Source organism: Molossus molossus, unplaced genomic scaffold (assembly GCF_014108415.1).
Source record: "Molossus molossus isolate mMolMol1 unplaced genomic scaffold, mMolMol1.p scaffold_m16_p_20, whole genome shotgun sequence".
Classification (NCBI taxonomy): domain Eukaryota; kingdom Metazoa; phylum Chordata; class Mammalia; order Chiroptera; family Molossidae; genus Molossus; species Molossus molossus.
The window spans coordinates 16,903,057-16,918,156 of NW_023425356.1; the positions used below are offsets into that span (position 1 = coordinate 16,903,057).

General features: G+C 53.1%; 1 protein-coding gene across 1 annotated transcript in view; it reads right to left on the reverse strand.

The window, feature by feature from the left end:
• LOC118636927 (myomegalin-like) overlaps positions 1–15,100 on the reverse strand; it is a 213,560-nt gene that overhangs the window by 17,123 nt on the left and 181,337 nt on the right. Inside the window, exons 28-36 of the mRNA XM_036271871.1 lie at positions 14,114–14,306; positions 13,133–13,249; positions 12,089–12,617; positions 10,438–10,673; positions 9,411–9,462; positions 7,685–7,908; positions 6,930–7,082; positions 4,282–4,464; positions 816–1,067 (exon numbers count right to left, since the gene is read on the reverse strand). Coding sequence (XP_036127764.1) covers positions 816–1,067; positions 4,282–4,464; positions 6,930–7,082; positions 7,685–7,908; positions 9,411–9,462; positions 10,438–10,673; positions 12,089–12,617; positions 13,133–13,249; positions 14,114–14,306 — 1,939 coding nt within the window. The remainder of the gene's footprint in view (positions 1–815; positions 1,068–4,281; positions 4,465–6,929; positions 7,083–7,684; positions 7,909–9,410; positions 9,463–10,437; positions 10,674–12,088; positions 12,618–13,132; positions 13,250–14,113; positions 14,307–15,100) is intronic.

The following is a 15,100-nucleotide window of genomic DNA, read 5'->3' on the forward strand; positions in this document are numbered from 1 at the left end:
GCCCCGCACTCATGGAGGCCCTGGGCAGGGCAGATCTCCCAGCCCCGCACTCATGGGGGCCCTGGGCAGGGCGATCTCCCAGCCCCGCACTCATGGAGGCCCTGGGCAGGGTGGATCTCCCAGCCCCGCACTCATGGGGGCCCTGGGCAGGGCAGATCTCCCAGCCCCGCACTCATGGGGGCCCTGGGCAGGGTGGACTCTCCCAGCCCCGCACTCATGGGGGCCCTGGGCAGGGCGGACTCTCCCAGCCCCGCACTCATGGGGGCCCTGGGCAGGGCGGACTCTCCCAGCCCCGCACTCATGGGGGCCCTGGGCAGGGCGGACTCTCCCAGCCCCGCACTCATGGGGGCCCTGGGCAGGGCGGACTCTCCCAGCCCCGCACTCATGGGGGCCCTGGGCAGGGCGATCTCCCAGCCCCGCACTCATGGGGGCCCTGGGCAGGGCGGACTCTCCCAGCCCCGCACTCATGGGGGCCCTGGGCAGGGTGGATCTCCCAGCCCCGCACTCATGGGGGCCCTGGGCAGGGTGGATCTCCCAGCCCCGCACTCATGGGGGCCCTGGGCAGGGCGATCTCCCAGCCCCGCACTCATGGGGGCCCTGGGCAGGGCGATCTCCCAGCCCCGCACTCATGGGGGCCCTGGGCAGGGTGAATCTCCCAGCACCCCCCCCCCTCCTGCTCCAAGGCCGGAGGCCCTGCAGGGCGGGAGGATGCACAAGCCCTGCCACGCGCTTCCATTCCACCCCAGGGACTGCGGGGAGATGACAGAGCCCTGCCCAGGAGGAACGGCATAGACTCTACGTGGGGTTCGCTGTACCTGTGGGCTTGGCGTTCAGCTGGCACACGGAGGAGCCTGAGGAGAGGTCCCCAGATACGCTCCCTTTCTGAGGCCTCATCATATCCCAGGGGCCACTGCTGCCCAGGTACCGCGGCTCCAGGATTCTGCCCAGTTCTAGGGTGCCTCTCGGAGGAGAGTGGGGCTGGGCAGGGTGGAGGTGGTGGGAAAAGCTGGCTTCTGAATGGTTGCTCCGCAGTGTAGCTGGGGAGGTAGGATGGACGGTGCTGACACCTGGACAGAAAGAAACACGACTGAGAACCAGCCCCAGAGGGAAGGTCAGCGGGGAAGCCTGTGACTGCCCAGAACAGACACCGAAGGGGGCAGGTGGATGTCAGGTCCCGCCCACTGTGGAATGTCACCTGGATGAAGGCATAATCTAGAGGCCCTGTATCAGACACCAAGAGGCAGGGCACAGATAAAGTATCTGAAAGTCACCAGTGTACACAAAAGAGAAGTCCAGTGAACCCGGGCTGACTCCTGTTTCCTATGACGGAGTCCAGGGAAGTTCCAGGAGTAGGACTCACTCCCAACATCAGGGGTCAGTAGTGTGACAGGACACAGCATGAGCACGCTTGTGAACAGGACTATTTTGTTGGCCTATGACTACTTGCCTTCCCCAGAAGCTAACCAGTCAGTTTTCCCTTTCTCCTTTGGGACTGCCGGAGGAAAAGGGGACATGAAATCCAGCCAGACATAGTCACTCTAATTCCTCCAGACCAAAGAACCCTTTGCTGAGGCTGCAGAGGCTCTATGGAAGGCAAGTGGTGATCTGGACCTCACCCCACATGGTTCATCACTCCTGCCTGGAGAATCACTGAAGACTTGCACGGAGGGAGGGAGGGAGGACCTTTCATTTCATAGGCTGATGCTGTCACAGATCTTAGGACATCATGGGCCCTTGAGCACCATCATCTCTGCTCTGTGTAAAAAGAAGCCCAGCTTGGGGAGAGATGGAGGGTGGGCAGGGCTGTAGTTTTATATTCATATTCATAAGACTGCTCTCTTTCAGGGATTATATCCACGGGCAGCAGAGTAAACAGGTAGCTCCGCCTAAGCAAACAGAAGTGAGCTCACACTTCCTCCCGCCAAGCCAGACTCCTCTGAGGGGCTAATGAATTAACACTTGCCAAATTTTATCTCCATCTGTAATTGGTCCTCAACTTTGGCTACATACTAGAAACACTTGGGACAGTGTAAAAAATATATATACCGATGCCTGGACCCCTAGAGATGTTGCCTTAATTGGTATGGGGTACAGCTTGCGCACTGGATGTTTTTAAATTATCCCAGGTGATTCTAATAGGCAGCAACATTTGGGAAATATCGTCATAGGTCTCTCCTTCCCCAACTTCCAAAATACAGATATTAATTAGGGTCACTGGACGCTAAAGAAGAGGATGAAAAATGTAAGCCTCCAAATTCTACTTGGGATTCAACGAAGATGGGATTTCCTACCCCCTTCAACCCACGCCAACACAAGGCAAAGGGGGGAACCAGATGGTCAGCTTACTGTAACTGAGGTCAGAGGAGCTTCCAAGACTGTCAGTACCAGTGATCAGTTCTCTCATTTTCCGGTCTCCCTGGCCACACAACACAGAGCACATGCCCTAAATCATGCAAGGACACCAGACAGACTCTTGCACAAGAATTTGGCCCCACAGTGGCCTGAGAGCAGCCATGCACTCCTGTCCACACAGAGCCTTGGTACAAAGCAAACAAGGAGCATTGGTAAGCAATGGTCCCTGGGAGAGGCCTGCACCGCAGGAGGGCAGAGAAAGGGCTACAATCTTCCTCTCCAATGCTGGGGCCACCCCAACTCTGGTCAATGCCCCAGACTAGGTATGACCTCAGTCCACATCCCAGACCCCGTTCTATGCAGTGCTCTCCTAATTTCCCCTCGGACGAAGGTAAATGGAAACTGAAAAGGGAAAAAGTAAGCTAGAGAACACGCTTGCCATTTTGGCATGGGACAACTTTGTCATCCCTCAGTTGTTGGTTCCAGAACAGCTAAAGCAATAAGTTCTAGGTCAGACACACCAGCCCTTTCCACTGGTCTCTAAAGAAAGGGAGAGAAAATTGCTGCAAGGGGCCTCCAGGATTTGTTCAGCTGAGCTCCGCGCATGCTCTGAGCAGGATGGTACTAAAACCATCCTACACAGAAAAGCTATAATGGAAACGTGGAACCAGGAGCAGAAGACCAGATTCAGGCCCATCTCTCCCACTACTAGTGACCTTGAACAAGTGACTTCACTCCCCTGAGCCTCAGTTCCCCTCTCTGGCTCTCCCTCTCATGCAAGTTGTGTGGGGCTCAGGTAAGATCAGGTTCATGTTGCTAGGTAAGCGTACACTGCTGTACTTGTGTGAGCTGATAGCAAAAGGGAGCCCCTGGGACTTCAATGCCTGCAAAAAGGAAGATATACAAACTCTCCTAAAAATGGTCCTCGTCTACCTGGTTGTGGAAACCTGAGAGGGCAGTGTATCCATGTTCAGGGTTGACAGAAGAAATAAGCTGGTCTGAATGGCTTTGTTGGCTTTGGGTATTTGAGCTCTGGGCTGAGGTCTAGGTCCTTGGACTCCCTGCTGATCCTTACTCGCCTGAGCTTCTCTGTGGACACAACATGTGGTTTTAAGGTCATTTCAAAATACTTTGTAGTTGTTTTGTTTTAAGCACTACTAGAAAGCAAATTTGTCATGTGAAGTTCTTTTCTTCGTTTTTCTAAGCTGTAAGTGGTTACACACACACATTTTTACGAGGGGCCTGTAGCCCATACGCATATCAAACCCTTTTCTAGAAGATGCCTGCACAGTCTATGAATTCTGTGACTACATAACATCAGCTCTGAGTCAGAGGGCAGAATTCACAACAGACATCAAGCCTGTGCTTCTGAATCTAGCTGCCCACGTATCTCCTGTCTAGGGGCAGAAATGAACCTTGTGCAATAGGAAGAGGGGCTGTCACCCCCTTCTGAGTCCCTGTACCGCTACCTTTTTTGGCCCCCACCTGAGGATGCCAGGATCTGAACTTGATTCAGAGCATTTCACAGCAGGAGGGTATAATGGCCACCAGAAGGATCCCACTGAACATGACCGTCTTTATCACAACTGCTCCCCACACCCTGCCAGCATGCGTGCCCCAGGGCGCCAGGCCTTCAGCACACCTGGTGGGTGGTACTCCACACTGTCAGCAGTGGGACAGCAAAGGTCTAGGGCCTGGTGAACTATAAGCCTGTTAACAGATGGGACACACATACCAGAAAGATGAGAGTAAATGCATTTCCAGAATAAAGCAAGCAGAGTTATCCGCTGTCGTCCACTGGTAATGCGGACTACTAGGCTTCTTAAACACTCTGCCATCAAACCAAAGCCATGCAGAGCGACGCGGGGGCGGAGCGACGCGGGGTGGAGCTGCCACGCGCAGGCACACAAATGCAGCGGAAGTGCTCACTTTCTCCCAGCTGCTTCTGCAGCATCTGCAGCTCCTGCTGAGCCTCGGCCAGGGACACCGCGGGTGCCTCACAGCAGCCCAGGAGGGGGGGGCCAGTGGAGCGGAAAGGCAGGTTGGGTGGAGCTGAGGGCAACGGTGCCTGGGGGAGGCTAACCAGCGTGGGCATGGAGGACAAAGTGAGGCCTAGAAACAGAAAGTTAGGGAGAAAGTAGAGAACATTAGCGAGAAAGGAATGAGTAAAGATTGAGAAGATGAAACGATTCCCTGACCAGTTGCCTGCGTGGGGAGTAGCCATCATTCAGTGTGGGGCTGCCTGGGACGGCGAAGAGTGATCACCGGCGTGGCTGAGGGTGAGCACTGCTACCCACGAGGCTGGCCTGGCTGACCCGCCGCCTCCCTGCCAGGGCTATCCTGCATCCATAGTCTCTGCTCATCTTGGAAACAGTTGGCTACAGAGGCAAAATGGCATTGCCACAAGCCGGGCAGCCGCAGCCCCATGGCAGCAACCCTGGGCACCCAGGTCGGGAGAGCAGTGTCTGCATGCTTTCCCGGGCCCCTGGGGTTCCGCTCCCAGCGTGTGCCAGTCCTTCCCTAAGATAAGACTCACCCTACACCCAGAACTCCTTTTTCTAAAAGCATTAGGGCTCACCCCAAGGAGGGCAGGAGTAGACTAGGCTGTGCGAAATTTTGCATTATTAATGCATGCAATTCAAGACTCTGATAGGAACAGATTTCAGAATCCCAAATCAATATGTTCATTAACCAAATGGAAAATAGAGGCCTCCTCAAAGTGGCTTTGACACGGTGGTTTACAAACTGGTCTGGGCACTTGTATCACTTGGGGAAAATTCTTAATACACAGACTCCTGGGGCCCTAAAGCAGACCCACTGAAACTCTGGGAGTAGAGTTTGGAAATTTGCATGTAGATGAATCTTCACAGGTGGTCATTATGCAGCTAATCTGCAGACAGGTCTAGGAATCTGGGAGGTTCTGACATTTGAATCTGTCTCTTCTTTCCTAGAAACAGGTTAGGGTCCTGGTGGGTGGCTCAGTTGGAGTGTCATCCTCATACACCAAAAGGTTGTGGGTTTGATTTCTGTTAGGGCGCATACCTAGGTTGTGGATTTCATCCCTGGTCATGGCACATATAGGAGGTGGTAGATCAATGTTTCTCTCTTTCTCTCTCCCTTTCCCCCCCTTCCCTTCTCTCTAAAATCAATAAGCATCTTCAGGTGAGGGTTAAAAAACCACAAAACAGCCTGGCAGGTGTGGCTCAGTGGTTGAGTATTGACCCATGCACCAAGTGGTCACTGGTTCAATTCCCAGTCAGGGCATATGCCCAGGTTGTGGGCTAAGTCCCCAGTGGGGGGCATGAAGGAGGTGGCCAGTCAATGTTCTCTCTCATCAATGTTTCTATCTCACTCTCCCTCTCCCTTCCTCTCTCTCTAAAATCAATAAAGGAAAAGAAAAAGAAAAAACAGTTATAGGGCAGGTAGCCCACAGAAGGAGCAGGAACCAAGGCTGACCTGTGGAGAACATCTCACGTGGAAGACCATGCTTACGTTCTACATCACACCCGTTCTACATCATCACCCCAGGGTGCTGACTCTGGATCAGAGCAGTCCTGCAAAGACGCCTGAGTTGCCAAGTGACACAGCCCAGGCATCCTGCAGGAGGCATTCTGATCTTAACACCCTGACCTTCTGCCCTGTTTGACCCAATGCATTTATGCAGATGTCTAGCGCTAGGTGAGCAGCTCTTCCTTGTGAGTTCCTGGTCGGGCTGCTGCTCACTCTGGCTGAGAAACTTGAGCCCAGACCCAGGCTCAGGCCCAGGCCAACTCAGACACATCCTCCTCCCTTCAGCTTTTGGCTGACTTGTCCTCAGGAGAGGTGGGGGCGACAGAAGGAAGCACTGCACTTTCTGGGGGCACCTCTACACAAAGCCGACTCCACCACAAACCACACTGAACAGAGCAGCCAGTAGTGGGTGGAGGAGGAAGCCAAGACTAGGTTTGCCCTTTCCCTGCCATGGCTGGTGCAGATCTGGGACTAAGCTGTGCACCCCTGGGCACTACACTGAGGCAGGTAAACGAGATGTATGCTTCCACCTGGCCCCAGGGTGCACACATGCACACATCAAGGACTGTGAGCCCATTATAAATCCTAAATGATAATGCAATATGAACAGAACCTTGTCGGAGGATACTGAGGCCTCCTGGGCTAGGAAGTAGGCAGCCCCGCCTACCGCAGAGGCTGTGGAGCAGGTAAAATGGGTGACATGTATGGGGAGCCCTGGATGTGAATTTCTTTTTGTTCTTTGGCTACTATAATCCCAGGAAAAATATTTTGCCTCTTTGCTCCCCTGGGTGAAATGAGAGAAAGAAATAAAAATGTTTATTTAAAAACAATTAGCCAACTACTGGTCAGAATTGGTATGCAGCTCAAAGTCTGTTGTGGATTACTTATCTTTCTAAAATATTTCAAACAAAGAAAAGTCAGACACAACTAGCAAATTAGAATGGTCTCTTGATTTTGTCTCAGATTTGATGCAAATAAGCCCCTAACAATGGACACATCTGTCTCTGAAGTCAAACAGGCAGCTGGGGGAGGGGAGACCAGCCCCCTGCCTGCTGACTGTTGCATACCTGGATGGGCCTGGCTGGCCTCCCGGGCAGGGTTCTGGGGAGCAGGCAAGCTGCTGGGGTTGCTGCTGGGTTTGGCCTTAACCCCCTGAGGTGCAGTGGTTGATGATGGTTTAGAAGACAGTACAGCAGAATGACTTGAATGATGGATGGAATCTACAAAACCCATGAATGAAAGAAAATGTTTGATGTTCTACAGAGAACTGGAGCCTGGCCTTACATTAAACAGGGCTACCAGAGCAGAGCCTTGCTTTCAGGGAAAGTTCATTGTGAGCAGGGTTCAATTCCTTACGTACAGACAGCCCCTTCAGTGAGGCAAGACACTTTAGAGGTGATGCTGGGGCTCAGAGTTCTGAACCCATGAAAATAGCACCTCCAGTAATACCAGGCAAGACCGGCAGCATCTGTGGGATGCAGCTAACAAGACCACTGCAGGAAGGGTCAGAGGCCCCATCCTAAAGAAGGAGGCTGGGTTCTGTGCTCAGGAGGCCATGGGGAAGTCCGCCACGATCTTCTTTCTCCCTCCCGTGGCTTGCCTAGGGTCTCACAGCGTGCACAGGCTGCTGAGACCTGGTGACAGGGGTAAGTTGTAGAGTCAGGAGCAGAGCAAAGATCCTAACTCACTGGGGCCTGTGCTTGGCGCTTGGTCCCAGAGCTGTGTCCAGCCTGATCCACACCAAGGTGGAGCTATAAGGCCGGGTTATGGAGGTCTCCTCTCAGCCTACATAAAGCTGGTACAGCTCAGAAAGGGAGGCTACCTGGGTGACCAGGTGAAGCTTTCTTCTCTTCATAGTGGGTGTACTCGCTGGCTATGTCCATGTCAGAGCAGGCTTCCAGCTCATCAGACAGGAGGGAGGAGCTGCTGGGGGAGCGGTGGGAGTCAGACAAGGCGTGGCTGCTGGAGGGCGTGAGGGACCGGGCATCCAGCTTGGCCTGCAGGACCTCGATCACCTTCTCCTTCTCCTGCAGCTCCCTGCTGAGCCTAGTGGGGTGAGGGAGGACAATAGGTGAAATCAAGGTCACCGGACCAGCTAGTCCTGACTGGCACATGTGGGAAAAGCCACAGAAGTCCAGGGGACCATTCCTGCAGAGAATAGTGAAAATAACCCATCTCTGCTTAGGGGCGGGGAGTAGGAGGGGTGCAGAGGGAGGGGAAGCGAGAGCTACCCAGTGCACTGGCCACATGATACACTGAGGACTAGTGGGGACTGAGCCAGCCCTCTAAGGCACTGCTCGAAGTATGGCCCCCACTACAGCCGCAGCCTGAGAACTACTGGTTACCCGACCCCAACAACATGAGTGAGAAATGGAAGGTAAGCACTGAGAAACAGCCGTCTGACATTGCCTGGACATCCAAGGGCAATGTAAGTGAAAGCACCTGGACGACTGAGGTGCAGACCATCTGCGTGTCTGACGGATTAGAAATGAAAATAGCCCTGGCCAGTTTGGCTCACCGATTAGAGAGTCGGCCCACAGACCAAAGAGTCGCGGGTTCGATTCCAGTCAAGGGCATGTACCTTGGTTGCAGTTCATCCCAGCCTGGTTGGGGTCATGTGGGAGGCAACCAGGTGACGTGTCTCTCTCACATTGATGTTTCTCTCTTTCTCCTTCTCTCTCCCCCTCCCTCCCACTCTCTATGAAGATAAATAGAAAAATAATCCTCAGGGGAGGATTAAAAAAATAAATGAAAATAGAAGCAAAAACAAAAATTCTTTGTCCTGTACCATGGATATTTTGAGAAGCACTGTGTGGTCTAAAGCACACACATAACACAAAGTGGCTCAAACTAGTGGCTACAGCAAACTCAGCCCATTTTTTCTGTGCACTACGAGGCTAACTGGGCTCTAAGGCCCTGAGCTTCCCAGGGATCCGCACTGCCAGGCCTTTGCACTGGGAACTGCAACATAATCCTTTTTTCTCAAGGAAATTGGGCGGCTACCAACTCAACTGGGGGCAAGTCAACTGCACGGAAAGTACACCTGGTCTTTAAACACAGAGGGGGCCTGGCTGGTGTGGCTCAGTGGGTTGAGCACTGTCCCATGGACTGAGAGGTCTCAGTTCAATTCCTGATCAGGGCACATGCCCAGGTTGTAGGGTGTGTGGGAGGCAGCTGATCGATGTTTCTCTCTCACATCGATGTTTCTATCTCTCCCTTCCTCTCTCTCTCTAAAAAAAAAATCAATAAACACACAGCAGGGAGAAGCAGAGGAGACCGTTGGGGGTGCCAAGGACCCCTGAAACATGGTTAGTTTACTTTTAATCAGACCGACTCTAGGTCACCAAGCCTGGAGAATGAATATGCAAATAGACATCAATAGAATAAGTCAAAAGAGAGTAAAGAATTAGGTTAAAAACAACAGTGAAGTGTTCCATGAATAAATTAATTACAATCAGCATTTTCCCTACCCACCCCCACCCCGATTTGTGAAGATGCAGCCATGTTTAAAGTTCCTGATCCCTTTACCAGATCCTATTTGGAATTACCTGAGGGCCAGCGGCTCAAGTCCACTTTGATCTTTCTCACTTTTATGATCTTCTGCAAACCAAATTCAGAAAAGAAATAGTAAAAACATTAAACAGGCCCCACTTCACACACCATAAATGCAGGGGTCTATTTGTGTACAGACTAACGATCAGTGTGTGTGTCCAGGGTGTGTGGGAGAATTATTCTGGGAGGCCTCAGGCTCTGTCTTTCGAGAAGACCCAGCAGCTTTTCTGAGCTCACCGGGCAGACCTTCCCTGGCCTGGTGATCACCATCAAGAATTCCTCTGCCCTAAATCAACATGAGAACGTTTAAAAGGCACTCCCCCTGGACTAATCCAGCCGCCAAGCCTGCCACGTGCTGACCCCAGCTGCATGCCACGGCCCCTCGCGGCCCTCACGTGCAGCCTGCTCGCTCTGAGATGACCGTGGCCCTGCCCCACCTCGGCACCTGCTACTGGATGTGTGGGGTTGGCCCTGCAGACTCCTGCTGTGCTCAGGAGGTTCTCTCTGAGCAAAGGGCGTCAGTGATAACCAGCATTCCTGGCCCTTGTGCCACGGCAGTCGGTGCCTAGACCATGCCCACCAGGGCCCCGTGCTGCAGCTGTGTCTGAATTACGTTCCTATACGATACCACGCAATAGTGAAGAAATAGACACCAAACGGATAAGCCATTTGCCCAAAGCAAGTTCACGGCAGCACCCGGGCTCTTGTCACTGTCACTAGGTCCTCTGTCTCATCTCCCTTTCTCCCCCTTAGCACTGTGTGGATGCAGCCTCCTTTCCTGCTGTCACACTCCGTGACGATGACCTTCTGCAGCAGTCACCATGGCCTCTCCAACCCTGCGTGTTCCTCTTCCCACCATTCCTACCCTCATAGGCTGATCTTGTGATGGCCCCCGGGGAGTGGGGTGGAAACTGGATCCCCGGTGGATGCTGGGGGTGGGGGGACCTGCTGTGGAGGTGTGGCAACCACCTGGGCCTGCGGCCGAGAGTGGCTAAGTGTCCCACAGCCCTGTGGCCGACTTACTGGTGCTGAGTTTGCTGGCGAGCCTGTCCGTGAGCTGGCTGCCCTGGGCCAGCTGCTCCCGGAAGCTCTGCCCCAGGTAGTAGTCAATGTCATTGCTCCTCAGGAGGTCCTCAAAGGATTTTACTGTGTCTTTTGCATGCTGGGTGAGAAGATAACAGATACCTCTCCCTTCTCGTATTTTCTGGCGCAGGTAGGATAGTTCTCGGGCCTGATCCTGAATCAGGGAGTCGTATTTCCTAACGCAGGGAAAAGGAGGAAAGAGTAAGAATGGAAGAGTGAGAGACATTAGGGGGCTTCCACAGAGATTTTTGAGAGCATCTCTAATTCCCCAGGGGTTTTCTGGCGCCTGACTGAAGGGGGTATCTAGGAGTACCCTCTGCTTGAGAGACTGTTGCATCAAACAGTTTATGCCACTGTCTCCCCTGTTTTACATGTGTCAGTCATATGTCCAACAATGAATCCTAGGTTCTGTGGGGGCAAGACAGCCACACTATTTTACGTAGGCCCCTGTTAAGTAGGCTCACAGGTGATACTCTTAAATGCTAAGTATATTTATTGAGTATGTACTGAATCAATATTAAAAATAAACTGAGGAAAGTCACTTAATGTTGCGTCTGGACAGGACCTACCAAGTCTTCTGTCTCTCAGACCGTCTGCCCTACGGCCGCACCGCACAGCCGCCAGGACCCCGCTCCTGTCCCACCGCCGGTGCAGCGAGGCTTTGCTGCTGCCACCAGCAGGTGGACGTTCTCCACCCCTTAAATCTGACTGGGCTCTGTGGCCACTTTGACCAAAACAATACAGTGGAAGTGACACAGTGCCGAGTCCACAGTAGCCCCCAACTGGCCTGGCAACGTCCACTTCCTGTCCCTCGGAAGCCAGCTGCCACGCAGAATGAAGCTACGCTCAGACACTAGCCCGTGGGAAGCCCAGGCCAGGAGGAGAGGCCGTGGAAAAGAAGCCTCGTGGAGAAAAAGAGAAGCCAAGGAGCAGGTCGCCAGCCAGACCTTTCAGAAGACTCCAGCCCTGTCTACCCTTGGATGGCAGCCATGTGACAGAGCCCCCGAGTGAGAGCCGAGCTGAGCCCAGTCAATCCACATAAGTTATTGTTTAAGCTTTGGGGTGGTTTGTTACCCAGGACAGATACCAAGATGGATGTCTGTCTAGTGTTTTTCAACACAAAATGTCAAGAAGAAGAAGAATTATGGCAAGAGGTATTGAGAGCTTAATAGATGCTAGGCATTATCATAAGTACTTGTATTAATTCACTTAAACCTCATAACCACCCAAGAAATAAGTTCTCTTATAATCCCCACTTAACACAGAAGAAAATAGGCTCAGGAAGAGAAACAGGCTGCACAGCTAGTGACCCAGAGCCGGGGCCCGAGCCCAGGCAGTGCAGCTGCAGTCTTACTACGCCACGTCGGCTCTCACTTTAATATTTCCGGGAGGGGCCCCAGAGACCTGCAATCTCCCAGACGGGGCGACCATCCAACGCCCTGCTGGCTGCCTCCCTGTCCTTCCTGCAGACCTGGTCGACCATTGAAACAGTGCCCTGATGGGTCTTCTCTTCTACCTGCCCGGCTACCCTACTCCAAGCACAAACTCAGACATCGTCAACCTATAAGGGTCCGAGGAATGCCCTCCTCACCCAGGCCACGAGGCTGACCGCAGCTCCTCGGCCAGCTTCCCTTCTAGTCCGGTTTTTGGGAGCTGGGCCTCCAGCTGGGACACTCTCTGGAGCAGGCTCTCCAGGTCCTTTTTCGCCTGCAGCCCTGGGGGGTAGAAGGCCCCAGTGCCATCAGACAGCCACCCCTCATCCTCGTCAGTGACACTGTGCGGTGACGATCCCTCGAGGGTGCCAACAGCCTTTAGCTTGCGGGGTCTCTCCAGACTGGATGAGTAATCACTGGTGACGGAGAGAGACCGGACCCGACTCTTGAGGTTTTGAATGATCTTGTGGGCAGCCTGCAGCTGGGCCTTCAGGTCTTTGATGTCCTTATGGAGGACAGAGATGTCTTCCGACTTCCCATATGCCTGGAACTCCCCCTGCTTTCCCAGCTGGCTCTCCAAGGGCTTCTTCCCAGGGGGACCGGCCAGGGGGCAGCCCACGCGCTCCTGCTGAGAGCACACCCCCTCCATGAGGCCTGTCTTCCTGGGGCTGTCGTGCTCATCACATTCTGAGGAAAGACAAAGACATCTTTGGTCACAAGGACAAGGATTATGCGAGCACACTCAGAACAGGTCTTTATTGAGCCCCGGCTGGACCAGCATTCAAATACAGTGCCACTAATCCTGTGTTACTGTGTGTTTCTCCTCTTCTGGATTTCCATTTGGTCCCGACAGTCAAAGACTTATGGTTTGCTTATTCCCCAAAGCTCATTAATGCTCATTTGGTCTTTTCATTAATAAGTAAGGCTTAGTATTTTTTTTTTCTATAACAATCAGTTGGATAGAACAGTTTTTTCTTTAACAGTAGTATGTTGGAAACTAATTGTAGAAATTCAAACTCACACTCAGTCTCATGTTGGGCAAGAGTTTTCCTCCAAACTTCCTGTCCTCTCTGATCCTGTGTCCTCTTCAGCCTACCGTACACCGCCTCCCCGCCCCTCCCCGCCAGGCGTGGGACTGGCCAACAGCACCCGGATGGGGAAGCTGGCTCTGGGAGGGAAGGTGACCGCACGCGTCCTCTTACCGGGGCTGGTGCTTTCCTCCCGCTCGGCCTCGTTCTCACTTCTGCCACAGGTCTCGTAGCCCAGGTCCTGGAGGTCCACCTGAACCTGCTTGCTGTCCTGCCTCACCAAGGACTCACCTGCGCGGAAGAAACAGAAGGTGTTACAGGGCATCTGAGTTTCTTGCATACTCAGCGCGCAGACGCGGTCCGTGGGCGGGAAGTCGGATCCGGAGTGGGATGTATGCTTCTTTGGATGCCTGGGGTAGGAGAGACCGGACTTCCTTCACCAGGATAAGCCTATGTCTGCCACTCATGCTCTTACCCACAGACGCCCAGGCTCAGTTGGGACCAGACATCTTTAGACGGGTCTCGCATACCCTCATCTCCAGAAGCCCTGGAAGAGTAGCAAGGGCCCTAGCAGCAGAAGCTCGGTAAATACGCGAACGGAGCTGAACCAGTTTAGAATCCCGACATCCGGATCTGCACTGTCCAGTGAGGTTGCTACTAGCCGCATGTAACTATTTTATACTAATTAATTAAAGTTAAATAAAACATGAAATTCCTGAGTTGAACCCCAGTTCATGTGTCCAATCACCACATGTGATGTGGATTTGGAACACTTCCATCACCGTAGGACGTTCCATCGGAAGGCCCTGACTCCAAACCAACGGTGATGACGCCTTTTTGAAGAATCTGATGTGTGCGAAGAGGAGCAGAAGAGAAACAACTGGTAGACGCTGAGTGAGGCAGTTTGCTGACCAGGCCAGAAATCACCAAACCCAGCTGTCGGCCCATCTCCTCCCTGCACTCTCTCTGCAAACTGGCTTCATGCCTCCATCTCCTCTGCCACCTGCCAAGGACAGCCAACTATCCACCTCCACCTCCAGGACCGTGGTCAGGGCTGCGTTTATTTTGAGGTTGGGGTAGAAAAGTGAAGTCTGCAAAGCATGTAGCTTCTCAGGGAGAAGATAGACATTTGGTGATGAGGAACTCAAGACTTACTGAACATGACCCTGTATTTCTCCAGCTGATTGGCCTGGGCAAACACAGTGGCTTCCGATATCAGCAGCTTCTCCTGGAGATCTTGATAGCGCTGTCTGCATTGTGCCAGCTGGGAACGCAGGTGCTTGGTGGGTCCTGGGAGGCTAAATTCCGAATGCGGCCCAGGGTCATGTGCTTGGGCCTGGTTATCCAGCTGTGAAAGGAGCCAGCACAGGAAGTGAGGGATCAGGGCAGTCTGAGGTCATGCCCTGGGCAGTGAGGGCCTTTGCCCTTCTGAGCCCTGTGGGTTTATTCATGCGTCTGTCACAGCACTGCTCATGCACTTGGCAGGGACTTGCTTTCCAGTTGGAGCTCTGGAGAGCTGGGGTCATGTTTTATTCATCTCAGTATCTGTGGCACACAGCACAGTGCCAGTCGAGCCTTCGGAGGAGCTCTCAGGAAATGTCTGTTCAGGAGTTGGAAAGGGAAGAGGGAGAAACCTCCACTCATCCATTCCAGCATTCCCGATCCGGTTGTCCTTTCCAAATCCTCAGCATTCTCCATTTCATTTCATCCTCAGCAAAACCCCTCCCCTTAAAAAGGATCCTGATAACCCCTTCTGAGACCCAGGAACAGACCCCTGTGATGAGCTGTGATGAAAATGGCAGAGAGGAAGGGGGGAAAGGAGGTGCGGAGGGTGGGGGGGTAAATGGTGATGGATGGAGACTTGACTTGGGGTGGCGAACCCACAGTACATGTACAGATGACATGTTATAGAATTGTGCACCTGAAACCTGTGTAATTGTGTTAACCAGTGTCACCCCAATAAATTCAAAAAAGGGAAAAAAGTGGCAGTGACGGGGAAAGACGCCGTCACACACTGCGTGTCTGGACTTCTTGAAACCCATGCGTCCCTGCACCACACCCTCCGCAGTGCTCTGTGGCCTCCTCCTGAGTACCCGCAGGACAGAAAGGACAGAAACCAGGTCCTGCTGCCTGCTGCCCACA